The sequence below is a fragment of the Siphateles boraxobius genome, unplaced genomic scaffold (assembly GCF_051911475.1).
Source record: "Siphateles boraxobius isolate OS27281-9 unplaced genomic scaffold, OSU_SipBor_1 15, whole genome shotgun sequence".
NCBI lineage: Eukaryota > Metazoa > Chordata > Actinopteri > Cypriniformes > Leuciscidae > Siphateles > Siphateles boraxobius.
The window spans coordinates 4,738,558-4,760,335 of NW_027508755.1; the positions used below are offsets into that span (position 1 = coordinate 4,738,558).

The 21,778-nt window shown below is 39.2% G+C and overlaps 1 protein-coding gene across 2 annotated transcripts in view; it reads right to left on the reverse strand.

Moving 5' to 3' along the window:
* Window positions 1-21,563, reverse strand: part of radil2a (Ras association and DIL domains 2a) — a 39,185-nt gene extending 17,622 nt beyond the window's left edge. The window contains exons 1-9 of one of the 2 annotated variants that reach the window (XM_077230687.1): window positions 20,953-21,563; window positions 19,281-19,586; window positions 17,362-17,597; window positions 14,849-15,171; window positions 8,709-9,383; window positions 7,630-7,667; window positions 6,003-6,178; window positions 5,726-5,838; window positions 369-588 (exon numbers count right to left, since the gene is read on the reverse strand). In XM_077230687.1, the coding sequence (XP_077086802.1) occupies window positions 369-588; window positions 5,726-5,838; window positions 6,003-6,178; window positions 7,630-7,667; window positions 8,709-9,383; window positions 14,849-15,171; window positions 17,362-17,597; window positions 19,281-19,586; window positions 20,953-21,080 (2,215 nt within the window). In that variant the 5' untranslated portion in view covers window positions 21,081-21,563. The remainder of the gene's footprint in view (window positions 1-368; window positions 589-5,725; window positions 5,839-6,002; window positions 6,179-7,629; window positions 7,668-8,708; window positions 9,384-14,848; window positions 15,172-17,361; window positions 17,598-19,280; window positions 19,587-20,952) is intronic. The other variant, XM_077230688.1, reaches the window with a different exon arrangement.
* Window positions 21,564-21,778: the final 215 nt, after the last annotated feature.

Consider the following 21,778-nt stretch of genomic DNA (forward strand, 5'->3'; position numbering starts at 1 on the left):
TTCAATATTCATATAATGTCACTAATTGGATTTGAACTCAACCAGTTTACATTCTGTCATAGTTTTGTCTGGCTTCAGCAGACTTTTGCACGCAAACAGCTTTTCTGTGTGCCCAATGATATTTACACCTGGATGCAAATATTCACTCAGTAAAATTCACACCCTTGTGAGAAACACGTCCCAACAGAGAAGCAAGACCACTGGGGTGAAGATAGCCGGTTCTACAAAGTAGTTTACAATGCACTCTCTTTGGTGTGTGAATCCATATAACTTGCATCGAAACCTCAAAAAAAAAATCAAAGAGTTCACGCACAGTAAATTTGCTCTTAGTGTGAATCCCCATTGAGGTTTTCAGAAGGACTGCTCACCTCTCTCCATGAGCGCGTTGAAGAGCGAGGCGTTGGTGAAGAAGAACAGGTAGATCAGCAGTTGAGACGTGATCTCGCGGTGCACCAGGAAAGTGTTGAGCAGAAGCAGAGCCTCCTTCAGGACGTCCAGGATTCGGTTGACTCCCGCAGGCATGCGCAGCTGTCCGCTCTCAGAGAAAGGGTTACTATCCAGCAGCTCCGGTAACACAGCATACATACTCTAACAGACGGGACGGGGAAATAACGTTTGATTAACGATCCATGAACTGATGTATCCTGTACAGAATCTTACAGTGTGAATGCTGCTAGCTTAAATACTAAAAAGTACCTTTATTAAAACAACTTTATTAAGAGTAAGAGTTTATTAATATTGACTTTATTATTAACCACCCCACATATAACACTTTTGTCAGGGTTCTGTCACTTCTGTCTAGTCTATTTCTTAGTTTTGTGACAGAGGCCTGACACTCCTGTTTTGTCTTGTACTGTGTCGCACTCAGCTTGTGTTTAACAATGGCTGTGTGCTTTCATGTTGTCATATTTCGTGTGAACACGTGGCTTATGAGTGTTTTCATTGGATGCGTGTTCATGTCTCGTTTTGTGTGAGCACTTGGCTTGTGATTTGTTTTACTGGCCATGTGCTTGTGTTTTAGTCATGTTTGGTGTGAGCACATGGCCTGTAATGTGTGTTTCCTTGTGCCATGTGCTCTCCTGTCATTGTCTAGCCCCGCCCATCTTGTCACCTGATTATTGATTCATTTGCCCCACCTGTCCTCCCTCGTTACCCTCTTTTGTTTGCTTCCCTATTTATTCTTCTTGTGTTTTCAGTCCTGTGCTGGTTCGTCATCGTTTCTACTCTGTTTCAGTCAAGTCACGTCAAGTCAAGTCTTCCCCCTCGGGTAGTTTGTGTTTTAATTTTTGTTTAATTAATACCCATTGTCCTGCACTTGAGTCCTCGCTCCTTTCACCACACCTGACAGCTTTTATTACCTTTACCACATTATCTCTACACTATCATACCACATTATTTCATGTGAAAATTATGCATGCATTATTTTGCGCACAATGCAGTCCTATATATAATGGGGAGCAAACAGGAGATTCAAAAAAATCTAAATAAAGAGTACAGGACTGAAAACACAAGAACAATAAATAGGGAAGCAAATAAAAGAGGGTAACGAGGGAGGACAGGTGGGGCAAATTAATCAATAATCAGGTGACAAAATGGACGGGGTTAGACAATGACAGGAGAGCACATGGCACAAGGAAACACTCATTTTTTTTGGTTTGTTTGTTTGCTTGTTTGTGCCTCTTGTACTATGCCAATGTGGTTGGCTGGCTCATTGTATTCTTTTGTGTTTAGATAGGTCAAACCTCTGTTGTTAGTTATTGTCCCAGCTATATTGTTTTTTTTGTTTGTTTTTTTTTTCTTATTTTTTTTTTTTAGGTGTGACATATAAAGATCTGTCCAGGGACAGCGGATTTAAAATAGCCTATTGGCTAATTCTGGCACACTTTACATTTAATTATGTATCATTAGTGTACATTGTCCCTGTTAAATAAACCTGAAATAAATAAATACAAATAAAATAAATTTTAATATAGATTTATAAATCTGAATATATAGCTGCAAATATGAATATATTGCTAGTGAAATCTTGACTTGTGAAAAAAAAAAATAATTAAAACCCTAAAAATATCTAAATAAAATTATATATATATATATATATATATATATATATATATATATATATATATATATATATATATATATATATATATATTATATGTGTGTGTGTGTATCCAAAATTGTAAATGTAAAATATAAGTTGTTAAATATCCATATTTAAAAATCTAAATATATAGTAAATCTAAATATATGCTACTGTTACGTTTGGGATAAGTACGTTTTTTTCTAATTCTTTGTAAGAAATTAATACTTTTATTAAGCAAGGACGCATTAAAGTGTTAAAAAGTGATAGTAAAGGTATTTATAATGTTACAAACATTTCTGTTAAAAAAAATGCTGTTTATTATTATACACTATAACCACACACTATTGGTGGCGGTTGAGGAGAGACCCCCCCTTTCATGTAAAGCGCTTTGAGTACCCAGAAAAGCGCTATATACTGTAAATGTAATGAATTATTATAACTACGAATATATCTAAATGCTGAATGTGCAAATGCAACCCCTAAAGCATAGGATAAAACACAGGAGAGATTAAGGCAGGTCACATTTTTTGTGCTTTCAGTAGAGAGGACGTACTGAGCGTCCCATCTGAGCCGACAGGAAGAGCGGCACGGGCCGGCTTCCCCTCAGCGGGAGATATGTGACTGTGACTGGACTCTGGAGAATGTCTCGGCCCTGACTGGCCATTGTTACAGCACCAGTGAGAGTCTTGAGAATCATTCAGATAAGACTAAACCAGCAGATGCATCTCACATCCACACTCACTTTTCCCACTGACTAGCACTGCTGGAAGAGATAAAAGGATTTTGTAAACAAATAAGGGTCGTGTAGATAACCGTGCCAGACGGGAACTCGGGCAAGGCTGAGAGTCTAGAGGGAACGGGTTTTATCACAAAGCTGACAAAAACACAGTATAACCCTGAAATAAAGGAAAATATTGATGTTTCTTTAAGCACAAGAAAAGACAAAGGTTTTGCCAAATTATGTCTAAATATTTTAGACAATCCATTATGACAATCCATAGAAGCTAATGAAACGTCAGGTTTCAAACTAAAGGCACGGTCACATTAGCCATCCATTGCGAATGAAACATCAGATCTCAATGTAAAGATGTGGTTACATTACTACAATTTGAGCTAAATTTTATGGGCAAAAGAAAACATTGTTCATTGTCAATAGTGTAGCTATATATAAAGCACAGCTCACATCACTATGACCATTCATTGAAAATGAAATGTCAGATCTTACTGTAAATGTATCTTCACATTCCCACAATTTTGACAACATTCAAGAAAAAAATGGTCCGTTGCCAACTGTTAACAGTGTATTTATGTATAAAGCACAGCTCACTATCACTATAACCATTGATTTGCGAAGGAAACATCATATTTCAATGTAAAGATGTGGTCACAGTACCAAAATGTTGGCAAAATTTCATGGGCAAAAAATACATTGTATTTTGTTAACAGTGTTAACTCATTCACAATCATCACTAAGATCATCCACTGCGAATAAAACATCAGATTTCAATTTAAAGATGCGGTGAAATTTCGCAATCAGAAGTAGACAATTGTCTACTATCAATCGTGCAGTTATGTATAAAGCTTTCACTTTCAAATCAAGCAGCTTTCTGTTGGTAAAGGCGGCACATCTGAGATCTTTCGCCATACCACTAAATTCCCCATCGTGTGCATTCCTATTGAAACAACTGCATTTCACTTGTGAAAATTCATTGAACAATCGTAAATGCGACTGCACCTTAACACATCTCTTTAAGTCATCATGAAATCATAATGGACAGTTCTTGTTTTTTATGGAATATTGCTGTATTTGTTATAAATGATTTATCTATGCACGTATTTGTTTTTAAATGCATGTGCCTTTGTAATCAAAATAACTTGCAGTGATATCTCTTTTCTTTTCTGATGACGAGGGCGGGACAACCTGTCACTCACATGAGATCCACCAATATCAAACCACAACCATCCAATACATTTCTAATGGACAAAAACAAGTCCCGCCCTACATTTGTTCTTGTTCTAGAAGCCGTTTCACTCAGATATACGTCACAATACGCAACTTCCGTTTCAATGCCGACATAAACTCACTGCCAGTTTGTCAGGGCATAGCAGAAGTTAATGAAGCTGAAATAAGTGCTTCAAACTCAATGCACTTCAGGCATATGAGGTCATTGATCAACTAACCAGAGCCAAAGGTCCCGCCTCCGATGACTCATCACTGACTGACACATTCTTGCCTTTTAAACATCCATGACATCACAGCATTCATGGGAATGGCTAAGACATGGATGAATCGCACCATTCACAACAATTAACAATTGATACATGACTGAAATATCTAAATGGATGATGAAACATAGGCCATTAAAACATGTGTTAACAGGAAGGCAGTTTATGTTCATAATTATAACCTGTTTAATATTCCGTACGTTCTTTTAACAGGAAAAAATACAATTTCCTGACACCAACCAATCACCTTACACGGTCTGACATCAGAGGCAAATGAAAAAGACAGAGTTTATGGATTGTTAAACGACATTAACATGCTAATTATCCGGTAACCGTTAACTTTCTGGTAGGCATTATGATTGCTTTAACTGGACAATCCTCTCCCTTTCTGGTGATGAGAACAGAATATTTCCTGGTCAGGAAACAGATGTACTCTCTGAGTCCAAATGTGGAGGTCCACAGCTGCTTCCCCATCAGTTAGAGGATGGGTAACTGTCCTTCCTGCCCGCGCCAATGCCTCTTAACCCCTTACATGACAGTTATTTTCCTAGTTTAGGACAGGAGTGTTTGAACCGTGAAGGACTTAACCTCTCCACTGACTATTTATCCAAGAAGTTAATCTGCAACAAACACGTCACATATTTCTTGTCTCCAACTTGAGGTGACTTCATTGCGTGGATTTTTCCGCACCATCGAAACTGATGTAACATTGATGTAATATAATGGAGAATGAGTTTCACAATTTTTCCTTTCATTTTCAATTAGCGATTTAATAGTTTTAGTTTTAGTAAACCATAACAACACTGGTTTCCTTCAGAGGTTCCCAAGGAGGCACATCAAAGATTAAAGGAATAGTTCATAGAAAAGTAAACAGTTTTCCTTATGTTCCATTGAGAAAATAACAATGGACAGAAAATAACAATTTCAGTCTGATTGAACTATTCCTTGAAGACATTCATCACGTACAGCAACAGACAAATCCAGCAAGAAAATAAATGTTCCGAAACATTTCCCGCTCATCTGAGAGGGGCAGGGATTTGCCATTAACTTGAGCCTTGAGAAAATACACTGTAAATGTGTTTGTTTTTGATTCTTTGGGAAAGAGAGGACAAGTTATCTTGCTCACCAATAGCTATGGCCAATCCCTATGTCTCACTGCCTTAGTATGACTTTACTTTGGCGGACAGACTGGAAGTACAAAATGCTGTTTACGCAGTTATGTTCTGTTTCATATATTTTACATCCTTTCAGGGCTATGAGGTACATATTTAATGTAAAATAAACATTACATATTAAATATACATATACTAAATACAGTACAATATTGGACCTAATGGCCAGTACTATTAGTAATATTGGACCTACATTTGATAGTACAATATATCAATTGGACCTAATAGCCTTTAATATACTTACTTTGGTGAGATAGTAGACACACTGCTGGAAGGTGAACATGATGACTTCCTCGAGGACAGTCATGGCCTCCTCACTGGCGGCACGCGTGGACTGGATCTGACTATCCAGTGATTCTGAGTAGATGGAGACACAATGTTACTGCACATTCACAAGAGACTTCTAAGTACAGATCTAACAGTGGCTGGAAGATCAAATATAAAACAATTACTAAAGCAATGAGCCAACGAGGCCAGTTGTCTAACACATATGAAGGACAACACATAGGGAAGGCTGGTACCTTTGTCCTGTTCCTGTCTGTCCTGCTGTCTCCATGTTAAGAGCAGAGGGACCTCGTGCTGGATGAAGTGCAGCAGCTCAATGGAGTTGGACATCCACAGTACCAGCGGCTGCAGGCCTGGGATCAGATCCTTTATGTTCAACACATGCAGCTCTGCTGACATATCACTGGAGCTTCTGTTGCGTAAAGAGTACAATGTTTACAAAACATAGGCAGAGAGACAGATGGATAAGCTTGTGTGAGTCTATCCAATAAACAAAGAATCTATTAATTATCAGGCCAACCAACCAACAACACATCCATCTATCCACCTATATATCTGTCTGCCCAAACAAGAAACCAAGATTCATTTGTCTAACCAACCAACCATATAAAACCAACTGTCTATCCATAAAAAATATCTGTCCAACCACCTAACCAACCATCTTTCTATCTATATACACCTATGTATACACCTATGTTCATTCAAACAACCAATCATACATCTAACCATTTGTCTGGCCAACCATTCATCAACATTTTTGCCCATCAGTCTAAATATCCATTCAAAAAACCAACTGACATCCATCCCTCTAACCATTTATTTATCTATCTGTCTGTCTGTCTGTCTGTCTGTCTGTCTGTCTGTCTGTCTGTCTGTCTGTCTGTCTGTCTGTCTGTCTGTCTGTCTGTCTGTCTGTCTGTCCAACCAACCCAACAAACAACTGTCCATCTATCTTTCTGACTAACCAAACATCTATCCATCTATCAAAATTTATGTCCATCCAACCAACCATCTCTAGTCTAGTCTCTAGTCATCCAACACCTATTAATTTGTCTGTCCAACCAATCACCCAGCATGTATCAATTAGTTTTTCTAACCAACCAACCATTCTGTATTTTTACATGTCTGTCCAACCAAAAAAGCAATCACCAACCATATCAAACTATTTATGTATCTGTCTGTCTAACCAACCATTCATCCATCTATTCAGTTGTCTGTCCAAACAACCAACTATCCATCTGTCTGTCTCTCCATACATTTGTCTGTTTGTCTAAATGTCCAACCAAACAACCATACCAACAACTAAATGCTCCAATGATGTCACTGGATTAACAACATATATATATATATATATACACACACCTATATGATTGTAAAACCCTTTTTTTATTCAATAATTTGAATAGCCTGAATAACAGCAAGCCAAATCAAAGTTCAAATCATTGAGGAATTGAAGTTAAGTTTCCCCCTTTAATACCCACGTTTTATCTACGAATCTCACGAATCTGGAAGGAAATGACTGAAAATCAGGATGTGGACTGAGAGGAAAATACCAGCTGATAGAAAACGCCAGCTCTCTGCAAGCCAAATTCACAATTTAAACACAATCAGAGCCTGAAACGCTTTAACACGGCTGTCTGTCAGCAGACAGATTTATTACTGTACAATTCAACAGTTAATCACATGCTCAAGTGGTCCTGTCCCGGGTCGAGATCGGGCACCACAAAGAAAACAAAAGTGAATTGAACATATACAGCACCATGGGTGATAATACGCTAGTTAAAGTCGTACTTTAAGTTCCCTGCTCTTATTTCAGAGGCATGTGAAAGAAGAATGGTTTCAAGAAGAAATAAGCTCTCTCACATGTCTGTCTGCAGAGCTGCAAGTTCTTTTGTTCTTTCCTGTGGAGGAGGGAAAAAAAGAAGAATCTCAGAAGAACAGCTCTGTTAAGTGTGCCACAACCTTTAATCCCCTGATGACAACATTGACCTACTTCAGCTCTCCGAAAGGGGTGTCAAACAGGACAAGTTCTTGTGGCCAGTACTCTTTTTTTTATTGTTGGTAAATATGTGTTACTCCAAAGCTTCATGCAATTCACTGTACTTTCTTGTTAGTTAGTGGATTTGCTGGCTGTTTCATAGTCTATTCCACCAGCCCCCAAAGTGAGTTATAAACATAAACAGAAGGGCTTTTCACACTTGAAATAGTACACCCTGGGTCAATCTACACCTTGGGTAAATGGGATCCTGAGTTATCTCGCCTCACATTTCACACTACTCAAAACTGACCTGGGTTAACAATTAATCCTGGTACAAATAGCTTAAACCCATGTTCTGACTTTTTACACTGTACATTCCTAAACCCTGGGTACATTAAAATTTGCGGTGTCAGTGTCATTGATGAACGCAGCAGGTGACCTGTTTACATAAAGGCTCTAGTGTTGCGCATCATCATAATGTATATTGTCAGTTTTTCCTGAATGGACTTTTCACACTATGAAGGTAAGAATTAAACATCATCTTTTTCAATTCAATTGTGGCGTTTTCTGTCACCATTTGAAATTTTTTCTCCTCAGATGCTGAAACTACTGTTTATACAAAGCGCAGTGTTTCTGTGATTGTCCAAAGCATGTGAATCTGAAGCATGCGACTGGTTTTCTGCGGCTAAGCATCTAGCCCTAACAATCTAACACCACTTTCTTTTACAACATACACGTTTCGCACCTCTATGTGGGGTTAATTTCGCTTATAAATTATAAGTGTGAAATGGTCCTCTACCCGGGGTTAAGTGCAGAGTGAAAAGCCCTACAGTACCTCAAGTGTTATTTCAAAGAATACCATGGTATATGTCAAAAAAACACAATTACTGTGGTACAAAATTATAATAGTGTGCTTTTCCTGTTTTTGGCATGTGTTTTTTGTACTCTGTAAACTCTCACTCACCCACATGCTGAGCTGGATCTGATTGGCGATGGAGAGCAGTAATTTCCGAAGGTGAACCAACTCAAAGTTGGTGGTGGAGTGTTGAATGCACAGACACAGTAGAAAGGCTGGAGTGAGTTTGGGTTCTTCCCCTCCTGAATCCACCATATTGAGAATCTTCTCCAAGACCTGATCTGCGTGCTGCACCTGATAGGACAGCGACACCACCCTACCATCCAAGTCCCTCCAGCGGGCGGCCATTTTTTGAGTCCTCCTCCTCCTGACAGACGTCCCGCACAGTTTACAGGGTGACGTCGTGGCAGGGGGACACATGGTGGCCATCCAGGACGGGGTCTGGAAGGCACCTGAGGCCGTAGGGTCCTTGAACATGAAGAGATAGTGCTGACCGAGCCCCACCAAGTCACCTGGACACAACTCGACCTCGTCATCGAGAGGGACGCCGTTGTGTGTTACACGTGCGCTGTTGAGGGGTCTGAGCACGGTTTGCATCTTACTGCCGCCCTTGGTTTGGTCTGTGGCGGTGTCTAGGCGCTGTACGCAGCAATGCTGAGGTAGGATGTCGGGGGCAAAGAGTAAGACGTCCATCTTCAGGGTCTCCTCATTCTTACCAGCGGGGGATTCACTGGAGCAGCCAAATACACAACTGTTCCCACTCATCAGATAGATCAGAAAGTCCTGGCAAGAGTTTAATAGAAGAAACAGGAGAGTTCATTAAATTAATCAAGATAACTTTGGGCAAATATAATCTAAAACAAAACTCAAGTGGTGAGTTCACTAATGGTTGAGTACTGGGACAAAACAGGATGTAGGAAAATTATTTATATACCAAGGATTAGAGATTTTGGTATGAATCTGTAAAGCATGTATTCACCTTTGTTTTGGTGAAACATCCTGCATCTTTCATTTTCTCTGTTATATTCAAAACTACTGGCAGTTAAAGGTGTGGGGCATGCATTGTTCAATGTCTCAAGAATCAATGTGTAATGTAATCCCAGTGAACTAATGTTAACCGAGTTTAGGAAGGAAGTATGAGGATGGTTTCATCTAAATTCTTCATCTGCTTATTGTGGTGTCAAAACAGACTGCACTGTTAATAGATTGATCCACTTTGTGCTGCTAAACCATGATTCTTCTGATCTGAAAGAAGCGCCTCTCAGCACAATGAGAAGTGATTGACATAGAGCTGTTCTAAGTCCCTAAACCAGAGATAATCTCTCAAGCACCTGCTTTAGGCCATAAACTCACTCTCATTCACCCCTTTATAAAACCCTTTTGCTTGACATTAGCAACATGTGATGAGCAGAGCCAGTAGGAATCTGTGAGCGCAGAATTAAAACATCTATCACTCACAACGCTCTACTCATCACTCGTTTTTTATGGAAATGGACTGAGGATCCCATCACGGCTAAAGTAGACCAAAATTAAAGCCCACGTTTACGGCCAGGTACAGTGTAAATGTCAAGAGTGTTTAATGCTTCATGAATTATCATTTGGTATTACTTAATCATTCATAATTCATTCGTTGGAACATATAAAATCACTGATATCAAAATCACATGATCAACATTTTCTTGAATTATTATACTAACAGTAATATAATGGTGTGGGGGAAAAACAACCCCATATGTGACTGAATGTATTATGTATATTTTATTTTAATTTAACACATCTCTTCTAGTTGCGAGTGTCCGTTGTACATCGCTCTGCGGGTTATAGAGTGCATTATTGCCCACCCACTTTTTTAGCGTCATTGGTTCCTGAAATATTTTTTCCATTAATTTCTCCCATAGGGATTTTTTAAAAAGGTCTTTGCTAAAGCACCATAAAGCATGAAACAAGCCAACCAGCTAAGAGGTGAATCACAACATTACAAACTTTAGTTCCAATCAAAACGTAATTGGAAATTAGACACAAATTCAGAGGTACAAGACTGTGTACTTAACGGCCTTAGTGAGGGAAAGAACTACAATCCAACAAAAGTCATTCGCAGTGCTTCATGGGAGTAGGCGGAGCTAAAGCGCTCTTTTTGTGCGTTTTGTTTGTGTCGGCTCTCTGATTGGTGGAACTTTCTCACAGCATTATGGGTAATGTAGTTTTTCACCACTAATTCTGCTGCTGAACATGATTATTTTAAAAATTAGTTGAATTTATGCGGGCTGGCAGCTTCAACTGAAGCAAATACCATATATTAACAACCTCATATCTTAACGCTTTATAAGTTAGCATTAAAAATGTATTTCCCTATGGAGAAAATGAATGGAGTATTTACACTCCGGAACCCGACTGTTGCATTCTATAATGGGAGAAAAAAAAGACATTGTGCAATAGAAATACTAACATTTCCAGCTAAAAATGTAGAGACTCAAGGGACAAAGAACAAAAACAATAAAGCGATACTGTACTGCGTGGCAGAGTGAGTTGTGTTTCTGCCATGACTGACCGCAGGCTAAGTAAACAATGCTAATTATTACCTACAGTAAACCGCAGTGCTGCACATATCCTTATGGCACTGGAAGTTTTACTCCTGATTATAGCTCAGCATTTTAATGAGACAATACTCATATAATTACTGCTATAACCGCAAACTTGTTTATTCCTCTCTCACATGCATGTTTTGAGCAAGCGAATTAAATGTTTGTCTTCTTAACCTTTTATCAAATTATAATAACTTTTTTTTTTGCCTCTGCTAATTTTTTCTGGATGATATCAGTCTCCGTTCTGGTATGTAATGCCCACTTTTCACAATCCAATCAACTGTAGATGGATTACATTGAATATTCTGTTTCAACTGTGAATATTTCGCATTGAAAAGGCTAAAAAATTTGGTTATGTTCTAGGGTTGCAGTTTTCCAGTTTAGTGTGTACATGCAAAAACTCACACACCCTTGACAATGCGTACTCAGCAACACTGACTGTGAGAAATAGCAGGGTAGCACATTTCCTGTCTCTGAAAACATGTCTGGCTTTTCCACACAGTTTTCCACAGAGATGTATAAAATGTTCTACAAACACTAGAAAACTTCTGTAGTCGGTTTTCACACCGTTGTCCTTTTTTGAGTTGTATGAACTACTGATTTTGTTTGTAATTTTATTGATCGTATTGATTTGCCGTGGTATCTTGGTTCTGTGATGGAATCAAATGACACAAGCACACTTTTCATGCAAAAACTCAATTTCACAAAAAGAACTCAAAATGTGGACATGGGATGAGCGAAACAGGCCCTCAGTCTAGTTTTCCTTCACTGTTGCCTTTAATCTGTTGGATCTCTAGGTTTGTTAAGGGATTGTGTGTGTTCTTAATGTGTGTCTCACGCGCTTCGGCGTGTTGTGGTTTCTTCAAATCTTCTCCACCTGTGTGAGAGCTCATGTTGAGCAGAGCTCCAGTTTAGCTCCTCACTCACTGACGGCCAGTCCCAGGATGCCTTGAGACACATGGATCATCTGTCGTCCATATGTTCACCTGCCTGTCCAAATCCTGTTGCTCTGATCTGGGCTAATCCTAAAGAAAACTACCACACACTCTCTCTACAGTGAGTGGCTCCAGATTAAACTGTGCTTAAGTCAAGACTTTACACCACTGTCAACAACCCGGGATGAATGTGCCAATGTCTTACATAAGGTTTGAGATCTGCTGTCAGGGATACTCTACTACCTTTGATTCATTTACAATACAACAGCCAAACTTAGTTGGGTTTGTATTAGCAGAATATACAAAGAACATTAGAATGATTGTTTTGACAAATATTGTGATTTTTGACCATTATATGAAACAAATGAAGCATCTCAGACTGCTGCTGCAAAGATTTCAAGGCTAAAGATTAGCCTTGAAAAGAAGGCATCAAATAACACTGAAACAGCAGCTCAAGTTTAAATGGTGTGCAAAGACTAGACACAATGACGTTTGTCACAAAGTTAAATCCTCGTTCTCCAATTCTCTGCTGCCAAACAATTACTCTTCAAGGGTCTTCATTGGAGTCCTTGTTGAAGAAAAAAAGAGCCTCAAACCTAAGTTTAGTGTATTGGTTAAAAAAAATCAAAATCAAAATTTTGCACAAAAAAATGCTCTAATAAATGCTCACACACAAATATCAACACTCTGACATTTTGGTTCCTTGTATTTGGTTCCAGATTTGACCCTAATTGATTGCGTTAGCAAACAACACTATGCTACTAGCGTATCCACGGATGCGGCAGCAAACGAGTGTGAGGATTCTTTCCAACCTTTAGCGAATACTGCGGATCACGTCATTTCAACATGGCAAAATACATTGATCCACATGACTTAAATCACCAATGTCCATAATGCCAACTGTGTGGGAAGAGCTGCGTTCCAAGGTTCGATTCTTTAGGTTTAATGTTACAGATTAAAATCCTAACTGGTTGTCTTATGCCGTGTTCAGACTACATGATACAGATGAAACTCAAAACAAATTTATATCTTGTAACAGTTCATGTATTTCAGTAATTCAAATTAAAAGGAGACACTAATATATTTAGTATATATAACTATATACATATGCATGATTATACTTTTCAGAGGGCCGACATTTCTGTATTTAAAATCCTTTTTTTATTGATTTCATGTAATATTAAAATTTATGAGATTTTCATAAGCTGTAAGCCATATCAACAAAATTATAACTTTTGCACGATATTCAAATTTTTCGAGTTTCACCTGTATTTTGGCACAATGTTTGATGTAGGGTGTCATGGTGATTCGTAAACAACAATGGCCGTGAGGAAGCAAGAATTTGATCGTTTTATCTCGTATAGTGTGTCATAGCGGACAACAACGACGACGCAGCATCTGCGACGCATCACGACTGAAAAACTAGCATGTATCATTTTTTTCCGCCCACCACGACAGGTTCCGTCACATCTGTGACATTGACCAATAGGAGCACAGAAAGCTCCTCTATACAAGCGTGGGGAAACGAAAGAGAGACAATGGTACTGGTGCGGCTAGGTGGAATTATGCAATGGAGGGAAAGGTTTGTGGAGCTGTGGCAACAATACTCCAATCTTTATGATGCTTCCTTGAGGAACGACCACAGCAGAGTGAAAAAAGATAAATGCTGGCAAACAATAGTGGAGGAGCCTCAGAAACCTGGAGAGTACTGGAATTAGCATTAGGCTAGTACAACCGTTGTTTGTTTTACGCTCTTGTTTCCAGAAGTCAGTCGCTAGTTCTGCCGATGACATCATTAAAGACGGCCAGAGATGATTGGTCGGGTAGCAACGTGTTCAGAACTCAATTTCTCCATCACTTTGGTGATCGCAACAAGTCAGCGCATGCACAGAGATTCCACCAAAGAATAGCAACGACATCCCACTCCGATAACCTACACGTTTGTTTGGTTGTTTTTTCCCTCCTCCTCTTCCGTTTCTAGCCCCCTTTTATATTAAAGGGGCATTCGGCAACTATTTCAGCTTAATAAAACCGTTTAGAAATCATTTGGATGGTTTAATAACCTGTTCTGGTGAGAATGGTGACTTTCCCCGCTCCCCCCAACATTCCTAGGCGGAAAACCTACCTTGCAACCTGAGGATTAACGTCCCGGTAAGTTGAAAATAGGAAGTCTCGTGAGAAGCGAGAACGAGCGAGAAACACAAACTGCTTTACGGCAATTCGACATAAACACACACGCCGCCCTCAATGTGTATGATGTATTACCCACCTCGGTAGACATAGCTCCACACGATAAAGTTGGCCGGCTCCGATAATAACAAATGCACATGAGCAGCGGTAGAAAGGGGGAGGAGGGGCCGCAAGTGAGTTTTCTTACGACATTGTTGTGAAATATACGCCTCACAGCTGTAGGGGGAGCTCGCTGAGAAAACATGCGACAACAAAAGTTAAAATCAGCGAAGAAATAGCTTGAGTTGCCGAGTGCCCCTTTAAATTTCCTCATTGGTTTCCGCCCCTTAGGAAAAGTGAAAAGCTGGTATTGATTTCTTCCATATCGCCACAAGTTGACATGTTTCTTGTCGAAGACACAAGAATCTAGGAGTCAAAATTGCATAATCCTACAAAGATATTGTGTAGTCTGAACCCGGCATTACCTACAGTTTCAGAACCATTACTAGCACCCTAATCCAAATAACAGCATCACTGAGGGTCCAGAGAGCCACTGTCCTACCTGTCTGTGGCTGTATCCCTGCAGCAGAAGGAAATACGGGAAATCGAAGGGCAGGTGGATGGAGTACTGCGTGTTGTTGTCATCGCTGCTTTCCGTCTCCTCTTTCTCTGCGTTGAGAGCCTCTTTATCAGCCTCTGCCTCTGGATCCTCCTGCCGAGGTGCATTATGGGTCTCACTGGCTTCTTTTCCCATAGTGGAGACATCCATTTCACTCAAGCTCCTCCAGATACCCAAAGCATCCATCCCTTCATTCGTCCCATCCACGAACAGGGAGGTGACCCGCGAACGGGCGTGCTGCAGCTTTCGGGCCTGCGCATTGAGGCCTAGGGGATCAAATCAAAAATAAAAAACTATGATTTGCACAGAAAAAAATGTGTACATTCTCACAAGCTATGTTTCCATCCACACGTTTTTAATCGAATGAAAAATGCCTTATGGAAACAGTAGAATTCGATTGAATTTCATGAATATCGACTCAAATGAACTGCGTTCGGCCTCATTGGATTTTATCTTGATCGATATACGGCTTATGCTGATGGAAACGTTATTATGGCGCGATCCGTTTTGTCTAGCAAAACTTTGTTCGCAAATGTTTGCTTGAATGTTGTGCAATTCAGTGCGAAAATGAATGGACACACCTTAAAATGTCTCAAATCGATTCGACATACCAATCTGATCGCAAAACAGCATGTGACGTCATTATGCAATGGTTTTTATTCGCTTTAAAGCCGTTGGATGGAAACACACTTTCACCAGCTTTATTCGCGTGAGTTTTTTTACCGAACTTCAGATAATTCGATTGACAAGTGGATGGAAACTTGGCTACAGTGCCATAATGACAAAAGATGGAGCATATTTGCTGAAGAGGATAATAGTACTGATTATGGCGTAGTCAGACTTATTACTGCATGAGCAATGTCGTAACTGCCTTAACATGATGAGGGAAATACTATTAAAAGCTTTGAGATAATGCTTGGATACATTCTTCTAAATATAGCTGTCAATCCGCCACATTTCTTTCAGATGCTCGGCTATAAGTTTGGTTGGATGGTAGTGACGTAACATAAACAGCATTGAAGTGCTGTGAAAGGTTCTCAGAGGTCAGGCTTTCACACCCATCGGCACTCTGGGCGTTATCAGCTGTGGAAATGGGCGGTCGTCTACATTGTTCTGCCAGAACACACAGCTCCCCCCCGTCACCGATTCTCCAGAGAACCCCGTGGAACAGCACAGCCTGCGCCAAAAAACACCCTCAAGAGTGCAGGAAACACGCAAGAAAAGAAAAACAAACGGCCAATTCGATGTTGGCGGGTGGGAAAGCGCACAGTGTGAGTGCTGATAGGACTATCCCAATAAAACATACTTCTGAGAGAGCAATTTCACTAAGCTTCTTGCTGACAAGCTTTTGTTGGGATAAGCTACGAGGCACCTCAGACTGCTAAAACATTCCTAAATTGTGTCAACTGGAACATAGCTCAAAGGTCAGCTAGTCAAAACATCTCTAAAGGGCACGTTCACACCAATGCCGATAACTATGATGATAACCATATTAGCGTATACACCAGTACACAACACCATTTCGTTTATTGTAAGTGTTGAGCTGTTCTGTCTTTAAAAGCTCAAGCTCGTTAAAGGCAGGTTGATTCTGATTGGCTGACGATGTCTTTATCGTTCATCAGCTGGAAAATAAAAATCAGTCTGAAAGTGATTCCAACGATATTGTTTCTATGTGTTTGTTATCATGAGGACTCACTATTCAAGGAATTACAACGTTTATCAAAACTTTATAGTTTTAGTTAACGTTAGGGCTAATCTAAGGATTAATCTAAATAAAACTAGAAATCATGATATGAATGATGTTTAACAAATTGAAAAGGCTGTGATTTAATTAAATAAATATATACGCTGTGTTTTCGCATGAAACGCGGTTCTTCTATACTTGAAATGCCACTGCACATAAACTCCATCTGTTCTAAATTTGAGTCACTTTACTTTTATCATTTTTTTTTTTTTTTAGCTTTTTGTTAACAGGGAAACATTAATAACAATCACAATATGTTCTACAATAAGTGTCAGAAACAAAACCTCCCTCTGCCCTCATTCGTAGATCTTATAAGTACATACATATTGTTCTCCAAGAAACTAAATGAGTATGTGACTGAATGTGTAAATATATGAATATATACACATGAGGAAAAATAAAATAAACAAAAATGAATTAATAAATTACTTTGATAATGCATATAGATACGTATACATATCATACATGTATGTGCACCTATATTTAAAGAAAACTATATATATATATACATCTATGTGCATTACATACATTTACACACCTCATGTACCCATACAAACACATTTATACTTATACTCCTGCATGGCTAAATTTGAGTCGCTTTAAAAATGATTATTAGATTTCCCCCCCAAATCGTGCAGCCCTATTTATCGTCCTTGGTGTAAAGGGCCCTTAAACTATTGAAAATACCACTCAAACCGATATTGCGCAGTACCTGCAGTGATGGTGTCTGTCTCCTTGGCACTTTGCGCCTCCACGCTTGCTCTTCTCTGGATCTCGAAACGCCTGGAGAATCCCTCTTTGGGTTTCCAGAGTGACTGCAACATGAGGGGCTTCTCATGGTCGCCGACAACCCGAATGCACTCGGTCTTCCATTCGAGGTCCAAACCAGTTCGGCCAATCACATCGCAGAGCACATATGCACTGGAGTCTTCCTTTTCCAAGCAGTACCTGTGAGACCGGAGAACAGCTCAGGTGAACGCACTGCCGGGACTTACAACGAGTCATGGAACAATGGAAGCGACCGGTGACTTGAGGTTGCAAGCATTTCTGGCCTTGGGTTTGAAGTAGTGACGCACCGAATTTTCAGCAACTAAAAATATTGAGTAAATATTGAAAATTTGGAGTTTTTCTTTTTCGGTTTCGCCCAAAATAGTTTTGAAGGGTCAAAATCATTGACCGAAAGAGATAAGAGATTCATTCACACTGAGAATGATAACTGTATAAGCATCCGCACCAATGAACGATAATGTTCTGTTTAATATATGCACATGGTGCAGTTATGTCATCTGCCGCTTTAAAAGCTCAAGGTCTATAAAGTCGTAGAGTCTAATTATCAAATTAGATAAATTTAATTAGAGAAACTTTGGCCTTGTCCACACTAATACAATTTCACTTGAAAACGCACCTTTTTCTCTCCGTTTTGGCAATCCGTCCACACTGAAACGGTGTTTTTGTTTTTGAAAATACTTTCCCAAGTGGATAAATCTGAAAACGGCGTTTTCGCGTTGTAGTGTGGACTGTTAAAACGGAGGCATTTGAAAACGATGAGGTAAGTTTAGTCATGTGACACATATTGTATCTGTTTATACTGCTATTGTGCCTGTTATGTGCTATTCACTTTCACACTTGTGCTAAATATATGTTTCTTTGAAGCTCTTCATGTCACAGTCCTGCAAAGATGACACATTTGCTGTCCTGTGACAAAACATGAGAGCAGTCGCGTTTTAGACCAAACTTATAATGGTGACTGAAGAACTGCTTGATAACTTGATTATGTCTTGTTTCGTCAGTTTCATCTGAGTGAGCTTTTATGAGGGTTTACGTATGCGCTTGTAAGGTGAATTTAGTGTTTTCTGACATTTCAGTGCGGATGAGAAACTTTTGGAAAGCGCTAGGAAACGCTAGTCTGGACGAAGATAGTTTTGAAATGAACGGCATTTTTTTTTAGATGTATCCGCATTAATGTAGACGTAGCCTTTCAATTTCTTTAGCTAAATGTAAACTTTAATTTCTGTTTCAGTGTTTTGGTGTAAAAAAAAAAACATTTAAATGCATCGCTACATCGATGTATACACTCTTAAAAATATAAGTTTTTTATGGTTCCATGAAGAATCTTTAACATCCATGGAACTCTTCCATTCCACAAATACTTCTTTATGGTAGAAAAGGTTCTGTAGATCATTCAAATTAGTGCTGTTCACTGAAAGATTATTTGGGGAACCCAAAAAGGTTCGTCTCTGCAAAAACCCTGTTTATTTGTAAGAGTGTAGTGATGCGACCCTCACATCCAATCAGACACACACAAACACACACACACACACGACTCATCTGAGCCTTCATCCCTCACCACCTCTCCAGAGCCTCTCTGACCAGCTCTTTGCGCGCGCACACACACACACACACACACACACACACACACACACACACACACACACACACACACACACACACACACACACGACTCATCTGAGTCTTCGTCCCTCACCTCTCCAGAGCCTCTCTGACCAGCTCTTTGCGCGCGCACACACACACACACACACACACACACACACACACACACACACACACACACACACACACACACACACACACACACACACACACACACACACCTGAGCCTTCGTCCCTCACCTCTCCAGAGCCTCTCGGACCAGCTCTTTGGCGCTGGAGTGACCGGTGGCCAGAACGCTCTTATAGTTGGTCCCCTGACAAATGTCACTGCCAAATATCTTGAGTATCCCTGGGACCGTCCTCTGACTGGACAGCTCTGCAGGGTCGTCCGCTGCGTGCGCTTCCAGGGTCCGACTGTTCTTCAGAATGGGACTGCGGTTGAAGACGGTGGTCAGTTTGTTGTTGTGTCTGCGTATCTTGCTCTTGGCCGGCTGCCTGACTCCGGTGCTCTCCACAGACTGAGCCGTGCCGTCAGACGCGCTGGACCTGCGGACACACACGCGGTTAACATCACTGTGGAGATGCGCACACAGTCCACTGTAGAGGCAACAATGGCAGATTGAGTTTCATAGGCGGCAGATCAAATACAAACCCCTGGTAGGAAGACGGTTTCACTGCTTGAGAAAAAGAGCTGTGAGTCTTTAATACTGTTCGAAATTTAATATTTAATATATGTTAAAGTTTGAGACTTTTTGTATGGTGTCTACAGTTAAGTTGAATGTCAATTTAAACTGGAATCCATTTCATCTCTAGGTTGTCGGTTATAATGTAACATGAATGACAGATGCTCACTTTATCACTAGTAGCTACTGTACAAGATTGGATGAATTATAACACTTTTTAAAAATCAGACAATAAATATTATTTTATGAAAGTATCTATGAAATGTTTTTTTTTTTACTGTTTTGGCTAATTAATGTATAAAAACGAATTTTAGTAATAAAATATTTTTTAGACCTTTGCTTTAAACTTGTATTATTCCTGACAGACAAAGGAATAAATACTTTATAAAGACAAAAACTATACATAGATATTAATATTATATAGAAATATATAATTAAGAAAAATAAATTTGAATGAGTATTAAAATATTTGGTAACACTTTACAATAATTTCTCATTTGTTAACATTAGTTAAATGAATTAGTTGTAGAACATGAACAATGAGTAATAAATATTTACAGCATCTATAAACATTTGTTGATGTTAATAAAAATCCAGTTGTTCATTGTTTGTAGCTCATGCTAACTAATTCCTAAAAAGTAACGTTAACAATTGAAAATATTATTATATAATAATCTTATTATTTTAAGGCATTATTTTATGTGACGTTCTGATGTCATCCAATCAGATTTAGTTATGTTTTTCAGATTATGTAAAAATGTTAATATTACTGTGACTGGTAGTACACGTGTATGTTTCTTTTTACCAAAAGATGGCTATATTTGAAATGGTGTTGTAGTTACATCACAGCAGATATAGCAATTTAGTGCCAGGTCTCAAATGTACAGTTATTTCTATACCTTTACAGCAGCGTTTTCCAGGTCAAGGACCAGAGACCAGTGCATTATAGAGATATTTCTATGCTATGTGTTTCATAACTGAATTCTAACACTTTTTGTGAAATTCTAACACTTTTTGTGAAATTAATAATTAATAAAATAATACAAAATAATGAAATAATAATAAATAAATGGCACTTGATTTGTTATTTTCTTATTTAATGCCAGATTATCACATACATGTTTAAGTGTGATTTAATCCCCATAAATACTTTAGCGGTCACTTCTTTCTTTATTTGTGTTGTGAGTAAATAAGTGCAATCAATGCATGAGAGTATATTAGTAACTCACTGTAGAGATCCGTTGCTTGGCTTTCTGGTCAGCATCGCCAGGCGTCTCTTGGGCGAGCGGATCAATAACCCAACAGGAAAGCCGAGAGCTTGTTTCGAGATGTAATTGCTTCTCTCCTCCGAGATCATTTTTAGATGTGCACAAATATCATGTATTATTACAAATGGCAAGATAATTTTTCAAAGCTATATCGCAGTCTGAGTGCTGCGCGTGCTGTCAAAATAACTGGCGTCAGTGAAACACATGTTGCGCTAGAAGTAGCGCTACTAGAATAAATAGGGACCCAAACACTTTAAGCTTAGAAACTTTAAGCGCTGAACATCATCAGATATCCTGCCTTATGTCCTTTCATCGCTTCTATAAACATATTCCATTGCGACGTTTAGGAAAAAACACTATCCACTTGCGGCATTAAATGTTGCTGTATTATCCAGTCCGGTTTGATGAAGTCCTCTTTAAGTAGACATGTCCTTGCGAATTAAAACTAAAGATAATCCGATACAGTAACCCACGGCGTTTATGTCAGCTCCAATGCCCGTGTTAATGTGTCCTGCTCGTGTGTGTGTGTGTTTGGGTCCCGTTTGAAAAGTTAAGCGCTACTATACTATACTGACGTCATGAGGGCGTTTGGGAACTCTAACCGGAAGTCGAATCCTACTAGGTTTAGCTCATGAATATTAATGAGGTTATGTGACTGGACGCACGAGGAAGCAGGAATCATCAGCATGAACATAACATACACTTTTGTGTTCAAGAGGGTGTAGTAGTAGTAGTAGAGCCAAGCCAAAAAAATTAGGAAATATTTACTACTGTTTTAATAATCTTA